General features: G+C 38.4%; 1 protein-coding gene across 5 annotated transcripts in view; it reads right to left on the reverse strand.

Annotated features, from left to right (window-relative positions):
- Positions 1 to 15,034, reverse strand: part of fn1b (fibronectin 1b) — a 39,499-nt gene that overhangs the window by 1,095 nt on the left and 23,370 nt on the right. For 2 of the 5 annotated variants that reach the window (XM_051702151.1, XM_051702153.1), the window contains 20 exons: positions 14,591 to 14,779; positions 14,274 to 14,363; positions 13,196 to 13,462; positions 11,805 to 11,921; positions 10,333 to 10,503; positions 10,020 to 10,175; positions 9,728 to 9,838; positions 6,961 to 7,257; positions 6,249 to 6,436; positions 6,007 to 6,094; positions 5,607 to 5,789; positions 5,321 to 5,410; positions 4,957 to 5,145; positions 4,755 to 4,844; positions 1,617 to 2,104; positions 1,372 to 1,510; positions 1,120 to 1,281; positions 697 to 822; positions 509 to 615; positions 297 to 386 (listed from right to left, as the gene is read on the reverse strand). In XM_051702151.1, coding sequence (XP_051558111.1) covers positions 297 to 386; positions 509 to 615; positions 697 to 822; positions 1,120 to 1,281; positions 1,372 to 1,510; positions 1,617 to 2,104; positions 4,755 to 4,844; positions 4,957 to 5,145; positions 5,321 to 5,410; positions 5,607 to 5,789; positions 6,007 to 6,094; positions 6,249 to 6,436; positions 6,961 to 7,257; positions 9,728 to 9,838; positions 10,020 to 10,175; positions 10,333 to 10,503; positions 11,805 to 11,921; positions 13,196 to 13,462; positions 14,274 to 14,363; positions 14,591 to 14,779 — 3,338 coding nt within the window. Of the gene's footprint in view, positions 1 to 296; positions 387 to 508; positions 616 to 696; positions 823 to 1,119; positions 1,285 to 1,371; positions 1,511 to 1,616; positions 2,105 to 4,754; positions 4,845 to 4,956; positions 5,146 to 5,320; positions 5,411 to 5,606; positions 5,790 to 6,006; positions 6,095 to 6,248; positions 6,437 to 6,960; positions 7,258 to 9,727; positions 9,839 to 10,019; positions 10,176 to 10,332; positions 10,504 to 11,804; positions 11,922 to 13,195; positions 13,463 to 14,273; positions 14,364 to 14,590; positions 14,780 to 15,034 lie in introns of all 5 variants that reach the window. The other 3 variants (XM_051702150.1, XM_051702152.1, XM_051702154.1) reach the window with 2 other exon arrangements.

A 15,034-nucleotide genomic window follows, 5' to 3' on the forward strand; every position in this document is an offset into this window, starting at 1 on the left:
CATTGCATTAAAGTGAAACGTGCAATGGTTCTCAGCTGGTTTTGCTTCAGGACCCAGATTTTACATTGGGCATCAAGTTGCAACCAACAGTTTCTCAATTTCTAAAAGTTAGTATTTTGATGTCCTAACTTTGGTTAGTTACATTTTATAGTGTATTTAGTGAATGTTATTTTAAAGACTACTGATCATTATCCTTACAGATTATTGTCTTATCAACATATTGAAACAAATTAATGTACACAGTGTTTTTTTTGTAGTCATTTGAAATAGTAGACTGATTGAAGGCAGATACTCACCACACTGTGACCGGTGTTTAAGCGGACAGGTTTTAGCAAATCGGCGTCAATCTCGCCACCAGGTCTCCTGCAGTTCTCGCAGCGCCAACCCTGAGGAGCAACCCATACACAATGAATTTCACCCGACTCCAGCATATGAAGTTGAAACATCTTTTCTGAGCTCTCATATTTTGTAATATTTCAAGCCATGCTGTTAAGTTCAGTGTTCCCACCTGCTGTCCACCATAACATGTGCAAGTGCATATGGCCCCAAGGTATTCCTTCTGCCACTGGTTTCCGACTTGGTACATCTTTCCGTCATCGTAACATATGGACTCGTCTGTACAGAAATGCAAGGACTTTAATTCCATGAAACTGAAGAAACTGGGCTGTCTAATGTCTGTTAAGAGTTAGGACTTACGTGGTTCACACTTGAACTCTCCTTTGCCATTGCCCAGACAAGTGCAGCTCATCATGTGGCCGTTTTCTGCCCGTCTATCCCACTTTTCACCAATGCGGTAGTTGTTTCCATTATCATGACACCATTCTGTGTAAAAAGAGGCATTCAGTGTGGCTAGACAGTTACAATTACGGAAAATTACTCATCATCTTCAGCATGGCTGATCAACGCTGTTCCATAGTTTAGCTCCAGCCCTAATCAAACACACCAGAACAAGCTGACCAAAGTCTTCAGGATTACTTGAAAATTAGAGGCAGGTATGTTGGAGCAGGGTTGGAACCAACCTCTGCAGCATAGTGGCCCTCCAGAACTGGCATTCACAAACCCTGATCTACAGATTAAAATCCTAGCTCCATTTGACCTCCAGGCTTGAAAGCTACTCACTCGAAGAGTCACATCTGAAATGTCCACTGCCCAGGCCAAGACATCTGCACCAGAGTTTGAAGCCAGTTTCAGACATACGCTCCCATTCCTGTCCAACATCATGGTAAGTGGCCGTAAAGGTGTCGTAGCATGAGTCCCTGTTGGATGGAAGGTCCCCTGGAACTACTTGTGTTGGAGAGAACATCAAAACATCAGTGTCACTGCAGTATTGTGTACTTCTGAATTCTGAAAATTCTTAGACCCTTTCTTTACCTGTGTTTCCAGCAGTGACAACTTCTTCCAAGACTTTGTGTTTGAGGGCTCCTTTCAGGGCCTCTACGATGACATTATAAGAAGCACCCGAGGTAAGACCGATCAGGGTGGCACTTGTAGATGTTCCTGGGAGACGCATCTGCAAAACAAGAAAGGGTGAATCTAAAAAGTAAGGTGATAAAGGAATTCTGTATGGTATCATCCAGGTCCTCAAGATTCCTGTTACACCCTTCCCTGATCCTCACCTGGAACATTTTTTCATCCTCATGGGTAATGGGCTGACAGGACACCAGGTAGCCTGAACTCTGGTGGTAGGGCTGCCATGAGATGGTGGTCTGGGTCTGGGCCTCTTGCGGTCTTCCTGACTTGTCCTCTGGAAAACCAAAAGGATTGTCGTCGCCAGGTTTCTCACTCACCTGAACAATCTTAGGCACACGACCCCCATCCGTTCCCGGCTTGGGGACATATACTAGGGTCTCCCCCACTTGAGGCACATAAGGTTGGGGTCTGGGTTTGTTAGGTTGAGAGACTGATGGCCGATTGTGAGGCTGGTAACCACTGTTGGGCTGATTTGGCTGATTATTGTATTCTGTGTACTCCACATGCTGTCCGTGCTCATCGGGTGAGTCATGCCCAGTGGAACCCACTACATGAACACTGTTGTCAGCCTCAGGCACATCCAGCCTGTCTGGGCCACCATGGCGGGGCGGGCTGGGCAGACCGGAGGGCAGCTCTGGGCAGGAGAAAGGTGTTAATAGCAAAGCGGCAGCCATAATAGCATCTTGCAGCCAGCAAGGGCAGTTAAAATGCAGTCAAGGAATGACAGTACTTGATGTCACTTTAAAGGGGGATGGTCCAAAGAATTTTATCTAGGTTTGTGTAGTAAGTGCATTAAATTTTTGTACCTTCTGATTGCTGACAATGGTCCTGAATATCAATCATTTTCAAAGCAATCAAGTTATTACTCTTAAGGCCGTGTTTTTGGTTAAAATCTAACATAATTTCCCAAACTATGCAGTACTGTAGAACTTTTTCGAAAACTTTTAGTGGAGGAAAATGCAGTTTCAGTGTGGAGAGGCACAAACGTATCAACATCGACCTACATTTATATGCACTTTTAAATTTAGATTTTACTAGGACTAAAAAAAAAATATTTTTAAAATTCCATGTAAATGTGTAGTTCGACTGGAATCTAACCGATTTTTGCAAAGTCAAATTAGAAGATCTAGATAATGTAATTGTAGCTTAGCTTTGTCCAGCATGTATATGTTAATCGGACCACAATTGGACTCTCGAAAGACCGAGGTGACGTGTGTTGTGTATTAACACTTTCTCAGCTGATGTCCTTCTTTTACATATTCGATTACGATTTTGTCCATTTATACTTGGAGACAGATGAAGACTGTAGCTCAACTACGCAAACCTGGTGCGTTTTCAACTGAAAATACATTTGTTTAAACAAGCCCTAACATGCTAACCAGGAGTGATGTGATAAAACAACAACCAATAAATCCTATTTCTTCCTCTTTTGTAACAGTAGACCTATTCTAATCACATGTAAAAACAATAAATAAAAAATATATATTTATAAGTTGTAGCCAAAATGAATTGTTCCCTCACTCCCCTAATGTAGCCTATAACAAATTTAATAGAGCTGAAGTATTGATATGATAATATTTATTATCAATCTATTTCTGCCTAAAGTACAGTTTGTGTTACTATAGTAAATTCAAGGGTGGTGATGTAGAATTCTGTACCGAATTCAAATGATTTCCGCTTCTCGTGCCGTGCTTCTCACTGATTCTCTCAAAGCTGCGAGTTTAAGAGCTTGAGCCGTATCCATCTACAGAGCCATACAGATGCACTAGCCGAGGTTGTGCCTCCACCTGTGTATCTGATGCTGCTAATTCAGATGCATCGCTAGACTTCAAAATCAGATGAACTGTGGTACAAATGCGTACCAACCCGTATAATTAAGAACCAACTGATATACTCCAAGTCTAGATAAAAGTTTGAATGCAAAGAGGAACTTGATGATAGATTTGATTATTATGACACCCCCAATTTGTAACCCATCGCTCCCCTCTCTACTATTTTGCTCTCAGCGCCCCCTGACATCCTTTGAACGCCCCCATTGAGAACCCCTGGACAAATCATAATTCTACTCCATACAATGGAATTCTAGGTCATTGTGTGCTTCCAACTTTGTGGCAACAGTTTGGGGCGAGCCCTTTTCTATTCCAGCATTACAATACCCATGTGCACAAAGCGAGGAACATCAACATAAATGGTGTGGAAGAACTTGACTGGCCAACACAAAGCCCAGATCTGAACCCCTCTGAACATCTTCGGGGTGAATTGGAACGCCAACTGTGAGCCAGGCCCCATTGCCCAACATCAGTGCCTGAACTCACTGATGCTCTACTGTCTGAATGAGAGCATATCCCTGCTGCTATGTTACTATGGTTTTGTAGAAAGCCTCCCAGAAGATTAGAAGCTGTTATTGCAGCAAAGGGAAAATAGATGCCTATGGTTTTGAAATTAAATGTCAAACTTTTGGCCACATAGTGTAGCTGTATATTAAACCTTATATGTTCTGATTGGCTGCGAGTTTGTCAAATCGAACAGCATTTTGGCTTTGTGTGGACGGAAAAATGACTTGTCGCTAGAAACTTGTCAGTCACGCTTGGTTAGAACAGTGTGTAATGTGCCAAAGTTTCAGCCCAACTATTAAGGCTAGGGTATACTACTTTTTTCCGCATGCCAGTCGAAATTTGAGACGTATTGGCACGTGGCAAACCGATTCCTCAATATTAATACATTTCTGAAAGTCAGAAAAATTGACCAGCCCTTTAAAAATTGATCAAAGGCTTTTGATCATTGTTGTCCAACGAGCAGCCACTTTCCTTTAAATAATTAAATAAGGTAGTGATGTGCTAGCAGCCCAGCTGGCTTGGTGGATCCGTTAAGCAGCATCAAATGCAATTTACCTCCATTTTGCATTTCAGTTCTGAATATATTCCTAATAATTCAGTTGATTCAATTGAATATTATATTTCAATTGACATTCAAAAAGCTAAGCACTTACCTTTACTGTAATACTTAAAACTAAGCAAAAATATGGCTTAGCCAGTATCTGTTACTAGCAAAATGCAAGCCAGAGCAATATCAAAGCTTCAAGTCTGACGATGAAATCCATCATTGGCTTATCAATCTAGTTCTGTGCTATATACAATTCAATTGCTAATGCAGTTGGCAGCAGAAATGCTTGCGACCCAAAACCACTTTTGCCAGTTTACCATTCAGCAACAAAACATGGAGTACACTTTGCCTCTAATGTACTGTATGCATAAATGTGTTTGTCTGAGTGAGCAAACACTTACGAGTTGTTGCAGTGCCAACCAGTGGTGTACTCCTCTGGTTATTTATCAGGGCAGTGATCTTTATGATGTATTCGGTGCCTGGTTTCAAACCTGTAAATGCATTTTCACAATAGGGTTACATCGTGTATTACGTATGTACCAACATCTATATACAGTATCCCACAATTTGGTGTAATGTGATGTAATGCAATCTGGGTTTTACCAGTGATGGTGGCGTAGTTCTGGCCAGCTTGGGGACGTGGTATAAGTTCACGAGGTGAGCCACCTGATTCCTCATAAGTGATATAATATCCTGTGATGTGTGTGGTAGGGGGTTGCCAAGTGAAGGAAATGGAATTGGGAGTAAGAGAGGTGAACTGGAGGTTGGTCGGAGATGAAACAACTGGCCGAGCTGCGACAATATAACACAAAAATAAAATTATAGTCATAATCAGTGTCATAATGGGCAATGTAATCAGTCTAGCTTTAAGACTTCAAGCATTTGCATTAATACTCCTGATTATTTTTCCCCACATGGTCAGATTTACTTTGTTACTCGTCCTATGAAGAAGACTTATGTTTTATACCTGTGGTTACAGTCAGTGTGAAAGGATGGCTTCGACTGTCTCCACTCAGCGTGTACATGTTGACGACATATATGACGCCTGGCTGCAAACCTGAGGCATGGAACACAATTCAGTTAACATGAAATATATCCTATCCAGAAATAACATGCTAAAAGAATGTTTGTGTTTAATACCATGGTATTCATTCGATTACATGGTAAAGGACAATGGGTTTTAACGTCTAATACCAAAGTACTCCCATAGCACCTTGTACATTCCTGTATGTTCTTTATTTGCAGTGGCTTACCAGAGACGGTGAAGGTATGCTGGTCGGCGGGAATAGTTTTTCTGAATGTAGGGGAACTGCCTGTTTTGGGAGTTACTTCAATAAGGAAACCAGTCAATGGCTCGTTATTGACAACGCGCCATGTGAGAGTGAAGGAGGTATCTTTCACGTTAGAGATACGAACTCTGCGAGGTGGAGTGATATCTGTGAAGCCAATAAGATTGTAGTTTCCATTTAACACTGAATACTGATGCTAAAAATCAATAATCCATAAAGACATTACTTAAAAAAAAAAAAAGCAAATCAGGGTGATTATCTTTTTAATAGTTGGTGAAGGTGATTTGCCAAGCCAGTTTTTGCTTTTGTTGACATTTTAGGTTTATTATCTCATCTGGTGGTGTCTTATGGGAAGCCCACTTACTGTTACCAGTGGTGCATTCTCCAGTAAGAGGAGGACTGCTGTCTGAACCTCTCTGTGCATAAACATGAACTTCATAATCTGTGGCCACCTGAAAGCAAATAACAAGATTAGGCCTGAGAAACCAATGTAAAAAATCCTACATACTGTACATTAAAAGTCCTAACTTGTCGTCTTCAGTTATGACTAATGATTTCTTGAATTTATAAAAGTGTAAAGTGCAAGAAACCAGACTTTGATATTACCATGAGCCCGTGCACGGCGACTTGGGTGGAGTCTGGTGCAACATTTATCTCTTTGGCTGTGGCATACTGATTCTTCGGGGTGACCACCACACGATAGCCAGAGAGCTTGGTATTGGGTGCCCGCCATGACACAATAAAGGAGGATGGACTGATGTCAGAGAACTGAATATTGGTGGGGGAAGGAACAGCTGGGAAAGGTGAAGTTCGGAGTCAGATGATAGATTTGGATCAATGTGTTTAAAACGTCAACAATCAGAAAATATTCCCCATACCACCCAACATTCCAATATAACACACTATCGCTAGTGAATAATAATATTGAAGTTCAAGTTTAAAAGAAGATTTATCTAAATGTTAAAACTCTTAGAATTCACTGACCCTCGTGATACAACATACAATTAAAAACAAAGGGGAGTGGATATTTTAAGCTTCTAAAAGGATGCAATAGCACCATAAAAGTATCAAAAATGTCTGTTTTGTGAACACTGTTGTTTTAAGTTGGATGTTTTTGGTTGATCAGATTCACAAAACCAATTGGAACTTGTCCCCGATTTATTTTATTTTACTTTTTTTGCATCCTTTTTTGAATAGATAGCCTCAGTCTCTTTCATTGCAATTGCATAGTGGGTGAGGGTGAGTAAATGACAGAATTTGCATTTTTGTTTAGGTGAACTAATGCCTTAAGTTGAATTCCAAATCAACAATGTCCTACCAGTGGACTGTGTATCCTCACGCGTGGTGTAATGAGAACCTTCAAGCGCTTTGATCGCAGTACGTCCTTTCATTGGAATGACTTTTACAGTGTACTGGGTTCCTGGGCGCAGATCTTGGAGAACCACACTGTTATCGCGACCATGTAGGGCTGGTTGGTACTCCCTCTCGCCCTCCTCTGGACTAGAGTACAGAACCCTATAGGAGGTCACTGGTGCACGTGGAGCATCCCATTTCACCAGCATGGAGGTGGTGTCCACATCTGAGAAGGTAAGGTCTCTTGGGTGTTGCATAGATGCTAGAGAGTTGGAAGGGAAGGTTTAGTGGTGGTGAGGCACAGTGGCTAAAGCTTAGCAATATTAACTGGAAGGTAGCTAGTTCCTAAAAAAGTCTAAGTCCCTCAAAGCACTGTTTCTAAATCTTGGTCCTGGAGAACCCCAGCACTGCACATTTTGGATGTCTCCTTTATCTGACACAACCACTTCAGATCTTGACCTGAGCAAGACACACCTCCAGTTTTCTCCAGGGGGACTGTCCCAATTCTAAGTGCACTGTAAGTTGTTTGAAAGCATCTGCATTGTGAATAATTAATAAATGGCTAATGAATTGTTGACAGATAAGTAGGGAAAGTCATTAAATATTGATATATCGATTATTAATCGGCATGTTATTTTTTAGCTATATTTTTGAGGCATCAATATATTCAAATTAGCCGACATTTAAATTAGAAGCATAATTTGTGTGCTTTCCAATTCACTCAGTTGGCCTCTGTTTAACAGTCTGGCGTAAAAGCGTTGGGAGACCACAAGAGGGTGATATAACATTTACTGAAGCCAGTCGCGGTCAGGAAATGTATCATACACACAGGACGAGCTGAAACAGTGCAGCAGATGGAAGTCCGAAGTTACGAAGGTTTTTGTACTTCTTCATGAATGAACAAAGTGACATTGATAAGTTTTCAGGTTTGAGTAAGAAACTGGTGTATATGCGCAAAATGAATGTTTAGAAATGGCAAGATTTATTGCAATTTCTCCATATGTAGCCTTAAATAGGTCTTTTCATTCAAGCAGCCAAACCTCAAAACAACATACTTGTGAAAATACATTTTGTAGGCTATTTGAAAGGTACATATAAACAATATATCATCCAGCGATGGCTACAGTAAATAATCTTTGTCCTTTGATAATGATTTGGGTCAAATTTAATGGAAAATTATGCGAGTTGTGCTGAGTGTTGGCGGTGTGTGCGTACCTTCGTAGAAAATAATTGTTTCGAATTTTAGAATGCGCCATGTCATCTGCCAAATGTGTCTGGTGTGCAGCCCCCTTTAATTTACCCTGACGTTCACACTTTACCAAAGTTTTGAGAAAAACGTTTGAAAAGAAAAAAAGACTATTGTGTAACGAGCAGCCCAATTTATATATATAAAAAAATATCCTTATATATATATATATATATATATATATATCATTGGGAAACTCGTCAATGCGTGAAAAATACATCGATCTCAAGCCTACAAATAAGGTTGTCCGAGGTGATAAAAATTGGAAATCTTTCAAAAATCTAGATTAAAACATATGCATCAACTTTTTGTAAATGTAAAATTTGTCCATGTTATGTAAGAATTAAAAAAAAAAAAAAAAAAAAGTCAAGTGGTGTAACCATCAAGTAAAAGGAATTAAAATAATTTTCTTGTACCTTGAATGTACAAAATGTATTCATTAATTTCAAAAAAGTTTTCAAATATATTTTTTAATGTAAAAATATAAATTTTGCAAACATCATGAATTTGAGTCACAAATAACAAGTTTTTTTTTTTAGGGTTACTCCATATGACCTGAACAAAATGTGCCTTTTCATAACTTAATTTCAAAAAAGTTTTCAAACATTTAGACAGATCGTGTATTTTTGAGTCAAGAATATATGGATGTATTCCTAGGGTTAGTCCATTTGACCTGAACAAAATTTGCTTTTTCATAACTTAATTTCAGAAAAGTTTACAAACATATTTTTCAGGGTAAAAAATATTTTCAAGACATAGCATGAATTTTTGAGTCATGAATATCAAGAAGTTTTCTTAAGGTTACTCCATTTGACATTAACAAAATGTGCCTTTGTGTAAAAATGTCTGATTATTATTATTATTATTATTTATTTTTTACTTTACACACAGTCATGAGATTCTGAAGGACTCTCCTCTGTTTTTGTTTTTTTGTATTTATTTTTTCACATGGCTACGTGCAGTACATGTTGGTTACACCACCTGACTTTAATTTTGAACAGAAATTTTTCAAATATCAGTAATATCTTTAAACAAAATTCTTTCACTGCACAAATTATTTAAGATATAATAAAAACATATTTTAAACTACTCAAGCCAACATTTATTTTATCAAGAATTTTAGTTATTTTATTATCATTTATTTAATTTGTTTAATGCCTCCAGACGTTTCCACCACTTTTTATTTTAAGCCCCCAGAAAAATATCAAAATGAATAGAAGAGGTGTATTCAAGTAAGTTTTTTTTGTGTGTGTGTGTGTGTGTGTGTGAATAGCATTTTGAATGTATTTTTGAATAAATGAATAGACTTAAATGTGCGTCAAAAACTAGTAAATGGAATCAAATAAAAATCAGCCAGTTTTTTGGACCTGAACCATGATTTCGACCATCCATTTAAAAGCTTCTCTTTAACACATTTGTCCATAAAAGCAAAACTAAACCAAACAACGTTCAAGGTATCTCAGGTATGAGTATCTACGCCACTTACCTATAGCTTCCTGCACCACTGGGGTGTTCTCTCCATCTTGGCGGATAGCGATCACCTTTATTTGGTACTCCACTGTGGGCACTAGGCCACGGATGGTCATTTCCGTACGCTCTTAAAATGACAAACAGAATTATTATTATATAACAAGAGAACCAAGTTCAAGTCCAGAACCAATTACTCCAAGTCAGCTTTAAGGTCTCAATAAAGAAACATAAGAGTGGCTAAATAACATTTGTCATGAGTAAGAATATAAAAAAAATGGCAAATAGGTAAACAGCAAGAGATGTCTCACCAGGGCCCACCACCTCAGAGAATGTGGGACCATGTCCATCCTTGGGTGTCCCTGTTACTCTGTACCCTGTGATGGGGCCACTAGCTGGGCTCCAGCGGACGGTCAAGGTGTTGTCTTGAATATCAGTAACATCCAAGTCTGAAGGGGATGGTACAGCTGAGAAAGGATGGAGGAAAGGATAAAGAGTGATGAAACTTACCAAGGATTGAATTGGATGGCCAAAATCAACGGTAATACCACAGTATTAGTTAGAGTTAGACTAACTCAGAATAACATCTTATGACTTTCAGTCAGTTGCATGAGCAGTACTCACTGCCGCCTGTCCTGTGCGTGACTATGACTGGTGTGCTGGAGGCGGGGCTGTCTCCTCTTCCTGTCACGGCGTACAGTGTGATGGTGTACTCTGTGTTTGGTTGCAGACCCTGAATGGTGGCAGTAGACTGTGTCCCTGGAACAGTGAACTCTCTGGGAGAATCTCTTTCACCTGTGAGGCAGTAAAAAGGAATCAACAGCATTTCTAACTTCAAGAGATCTTAGAGAACAATAGTAACTGACTACACTTAATCTGGTTATGTAATTCAATTACAAAAATTTATTAAATTACATTGGAATTTAAACTGTTACATTTTAAAATATGTGTATCCAGATCACAGTTACTTTTTTATGGATTGCATGATTGCATATGCCAGTGTTGGGTAGTAATGGACAACATAATCTGGATTATGTAATCAGATTACATAAACCAATAATTATGCACATTTGAAAATGTAATTTTATCAGATTAGTTACTTAATAGATTACATTTTGATTACATTCTCCATGTATTTAGGGACAAACAAATTGCTGTTTGATTTCACATTTACCAATACTGAATGAAAAGTGGCAATTTGAACTTGGTACACTTAATTTTAGATTTTCATTAAAACAAGCAGGGAATCCAAAAAAAGCTTAATCTAAAAAGATGACATTACTGATTACAATTTTAGTTGTGTAATTTGTACAGTACCAGATAACGTTTCATTTTATATAACCGTTCTTAAAAGGATAGTTCACCCAAACATGACAATTCTCTCATCATTTACTCATCCTCATGCCACCCCAGATGTGTATGAATTTTATTCTTCTGCAGAACACACAGATTTTTAGAAGAATATCTCAGCTCTGTAGATCCACACAATACAAGTGAATGGTGACCAGAAATTTGAAGCTCAAAAAAGCATATCAAGGCAGCATAAAAGTAATCCATACAACACCACTGGTTTAATCCATATCTTCAGAAATGATATGATAGGTGTGGGTGAGAAACAGATCAATATTTAAGTGCTTTTTTACTATAAATCTCCACTTTCATTTTCAAAATGTGAAAGTGAAAGTGGAGATTTATAATTTAAAAAAATAATTAAATATGAGTTTGTTTCTCACCCACACCTATCATATCGCTTCTGAAGATATGGATTTCAACCACTGGAGTCGTATGGGCTTTCATGCTGCCTTTATGTGATTTTTGGAGCTTCACAGGTCTGGTCACCATTCACTTGCATTGTATGGAACTACAGAGCTGAAATATTCTTCTAAAAAATCTGTTGATAAGTTATTCTTGCAGATCAAATGTAATCAAATCAGATTATTTAAAAATTGTAATCCAAAAGATTATGGTACTGATTACAGTGTTAGGTGCGTAATTTGTAAACCATACCAGATCAGTACACAAGTACAAGTTCATGCAACACGTAACAGTAATACTCCTAAGAATGTTACAAAAACACTTTAAACAATCTGTCGTACCCGTTTCACCATGTGTGATCTTGTAGTAGCGTACAGTGACTGCAGGGGCGTCCCAAGAGATGGTAATGCTGGTGGGAGTGGAAGATGTCACTGTCAGATCAGTGGGTGCATCAGACACTACAGGGAAAAACAAGAGTCACATCATTCTACTACAAGTATTGCAAACCATGTCTGAACAATTCCTCTTTCAGAAATATAAAAATAAAATACTAAATTATAACTAATTGATGGAGACTATTTGATTACTACTTTGGTACCACTTTACATTTAAGGTTCTATTTGTCAGTTTTTAATAGCGTTTATTAATCTTGGTTAATGTTAATTTCATGAAAATAAATTATTTTAAGTTTTGGGTTTCTGTTGTTTTTGATAAACCAAAGTCTCAGCTATCAATGCTATCATGAATTTGAAACTATAAAGCGCTTTTGTTTTTTGTTTGTTTTTTTGCACGGCAAATTGTGGTACTGTCCATTCAGATGGCATACCCTTACAAAAATCGAGAGCTCTGGCAAACTTTTATGGTTTTAAGGTTTTATGGTTTTATGTCAATATTCAAATGGTTATATCTCAGAAACAATTTGTATAGTAACATAAAAGATATATCAATAGAAAGCTGAAGCTGTGTCCCAAATGACACACTATACACTATGTACTTATAAAATATACTATGCACTCAGCAATGTAGTTTATGAATTTTCTGTGTTGCATCATCTCAAATGGAACACAACATTTTTGACTACACAAAAGCATTCGCTGTTTAACAGCTGACGGAAATGACGTTTCAAGCGCACGTGATGTGTTGCCACCAGCTTAAGCGTGTTAGCCAATCTCAGTTCACAGTGTGGGGTGATGTTGAATCATTCAACTCACATTTGTTAGGTGCTGTAAGTTTCGCTAGCTGCTACATTCTTTATTATTTACAACTGTTTTGTCAGACCAGCAGCGCAGCCAGTTAACTCCTCCCCTTCCATTATGTACGACAAGCCATGTGCACCAAGTGCATGAAGCATCCAACATTCCACGGTTGACGGTTGAAAAATGCATTATCCGGGTACTTAAAGTACACTTCTTTTTGCTGCATTTTCAGTGTTAACATTACTCGCACAACTTGCACTACAAAATGTTGTAGAATAGTGCAGAAGTGTGCGGTTTGGGACACACCTTGAGACTTTCCTATTTACTTAATTGCATAAGTTTATGTGTCAACAAATGATGATAAACTGTATGTCTGCAACAAAACTTTTAGCACACGTTTGACATTAACACATTTAGTATTTAATTATTAAAAATAAATACTAAAATGTTTTGAATTATGAGATTTGAAAAAGCATAGTTTAGCTCACGAAGATTGAGTGAAAATAAACTATTGGAATATTATCTTAAATTCTCACCAGTCGCTTGGGTTCCAGTGAGTGGTAGACTCTCCTTATTGCCGCTGACAGCGTAAATGTAGACAGTGTATTCTGTCTCGGGGGCGAGGTTTACCAGGGTGAAGTAATTTCTTGTCGGGGGAAGCCTCTCTTCTTTAGCGCGCCCTCCACTGGTCGGCTGATAGCGCAGGCGGTAGCCGGTAATGACGGCACGAGGGGCCATCCAGTGTACGGTAAATGAGTTGGTGGAAACATCAGAAAAGTCTAGATTTGTGGGGGAGTCTAGGGCTGTGTGGACAAAATTGAGTGCAAAAAAACAAGGAAAAAAGTCAGGTATTGTCAATGTATGGGATGAATTGCGTAAAGATTCGTAAATTTCTACTTTTGTGTTCCACGAAAAAAAAATCATACAGATTTTCAGGGGTGGTACTAGGATGTAATGTTTTTTGGGGGGGGGGGCATTTTTATCTTTAGTCCTTCTTGATAATGTAACTTGGGTTAGTCCTCCTTGATCATGTTTCGCTGTTGGTATGGGGGGGATGTCAAAAGTTTAATGGGGGGCACAAGGAAATCTAGGGGGCCAATGGCCCTTCTAGCCCCCTATTACACCTGGCCATGGAGGTTTGGAACAAGATAAGGGTGAGAAAACTATCACAGAATTTTTTGTTTTGATTGAACTATTCTTTTAAAGTGTGTAATTTTTGCACCACTAGCAACATTAAATGAATATGCAAAATAATCACAAATGTTTTCAAACGGATTCAGGAAAACCCCCATCTTCCATTGGTTGCCAAACAGATAGTCCGGCCACAAACTCAAACCATTGGTCGAGCCAACGTAACTGTGCCGGGATAGACAGGCTGCTCAAACAAATAGAGGAATGTTCTGATAGTGCTACAGTGTTACAATTTTAGATGAAATCAACCTAAAATGGCTTATAGTTGACTCTGCATATTAAGCTGAGGTATGAGAGAATTTTAACATATATATATATATATATATATATATATAGATATATATATATAAACACACATCAGCTTTAAGCCCTCTGGTAACAATAAAAAAAATAAAACATCATTTCTTCTTTCCAAATACTTACTTGTTTTCTGAGTCCCACTAATAGGTTGACTCTCTCTGTCTCCATAGACACACACCACGTTCACCTGATACTCTGTGTTTGGCAGTAAGCCTTGATGGGGAAAAATCAGAGAGAGTAAGATACAAATGTTTCTATCTGCATGGATATTATTACAGCTTTTTGGAACCGAATGCATTAATGCAAGATCTACAATAAATATGTGATTAATCGCAATCAAATATTTTAATCGATTGATAGTGCTAGTATAATACATCTATTTATGTTTTCACAATGGCTGAAATAATGAACTTTGAATTAAGAGACTGGTAAACTCTTACTCTGAAGGACAAAGCTGTTGGTTCCTCCTCCCACGTTTACTTCCTGAATATCATCATCGTTGTTGAGGGGATTGTAACGGATGACAAAACGACTGATTTCAGAGGGCTGAACAGAGGGAGCGGTCCACGACACACGCATGGTGTCCGAGCCCACCTCTGCAAAGTTCAGGTTCGTAGGGGCTGGAACAGCTAAACATAAGGATAGACAATTTAAATTACAAAGTAATTCAGAATATCGAAAAATAGTGTGCATAAAAAGTCAAGAATTTAAAGAAATAGTGCACGCAAAAATGAAAATTCTGTCATAATTTACACCAAACTAGGGGTTGCAGACTAGTCGACTAGTTGACTAAAACTAACGTAGTCGACACTGTCAGCCTGAAGTCGACTAATCGCTCACCACATAATTTATAAAACACGTGTGGGAAATACAGCAGGTGTGAA

Source organism: Myxocyprinus asiaticus, chromosome 7 (genome assembly GCF_019703515.2).
Source record: "Myxocyprinus asiaticus isolate MX2 ecotype Aquarium Trade chromosome 7, UBuf_Myxa_2, whole genome shotgun sequence".
Classification (NCBI taxonomy): domain Eukaryota; kingdom Metazoa; phylum Chordata; class Actinopteri; order Cypriniformes; family Catostomidae; genus Myxocyprinus; species Myxocyprinus asiaticus.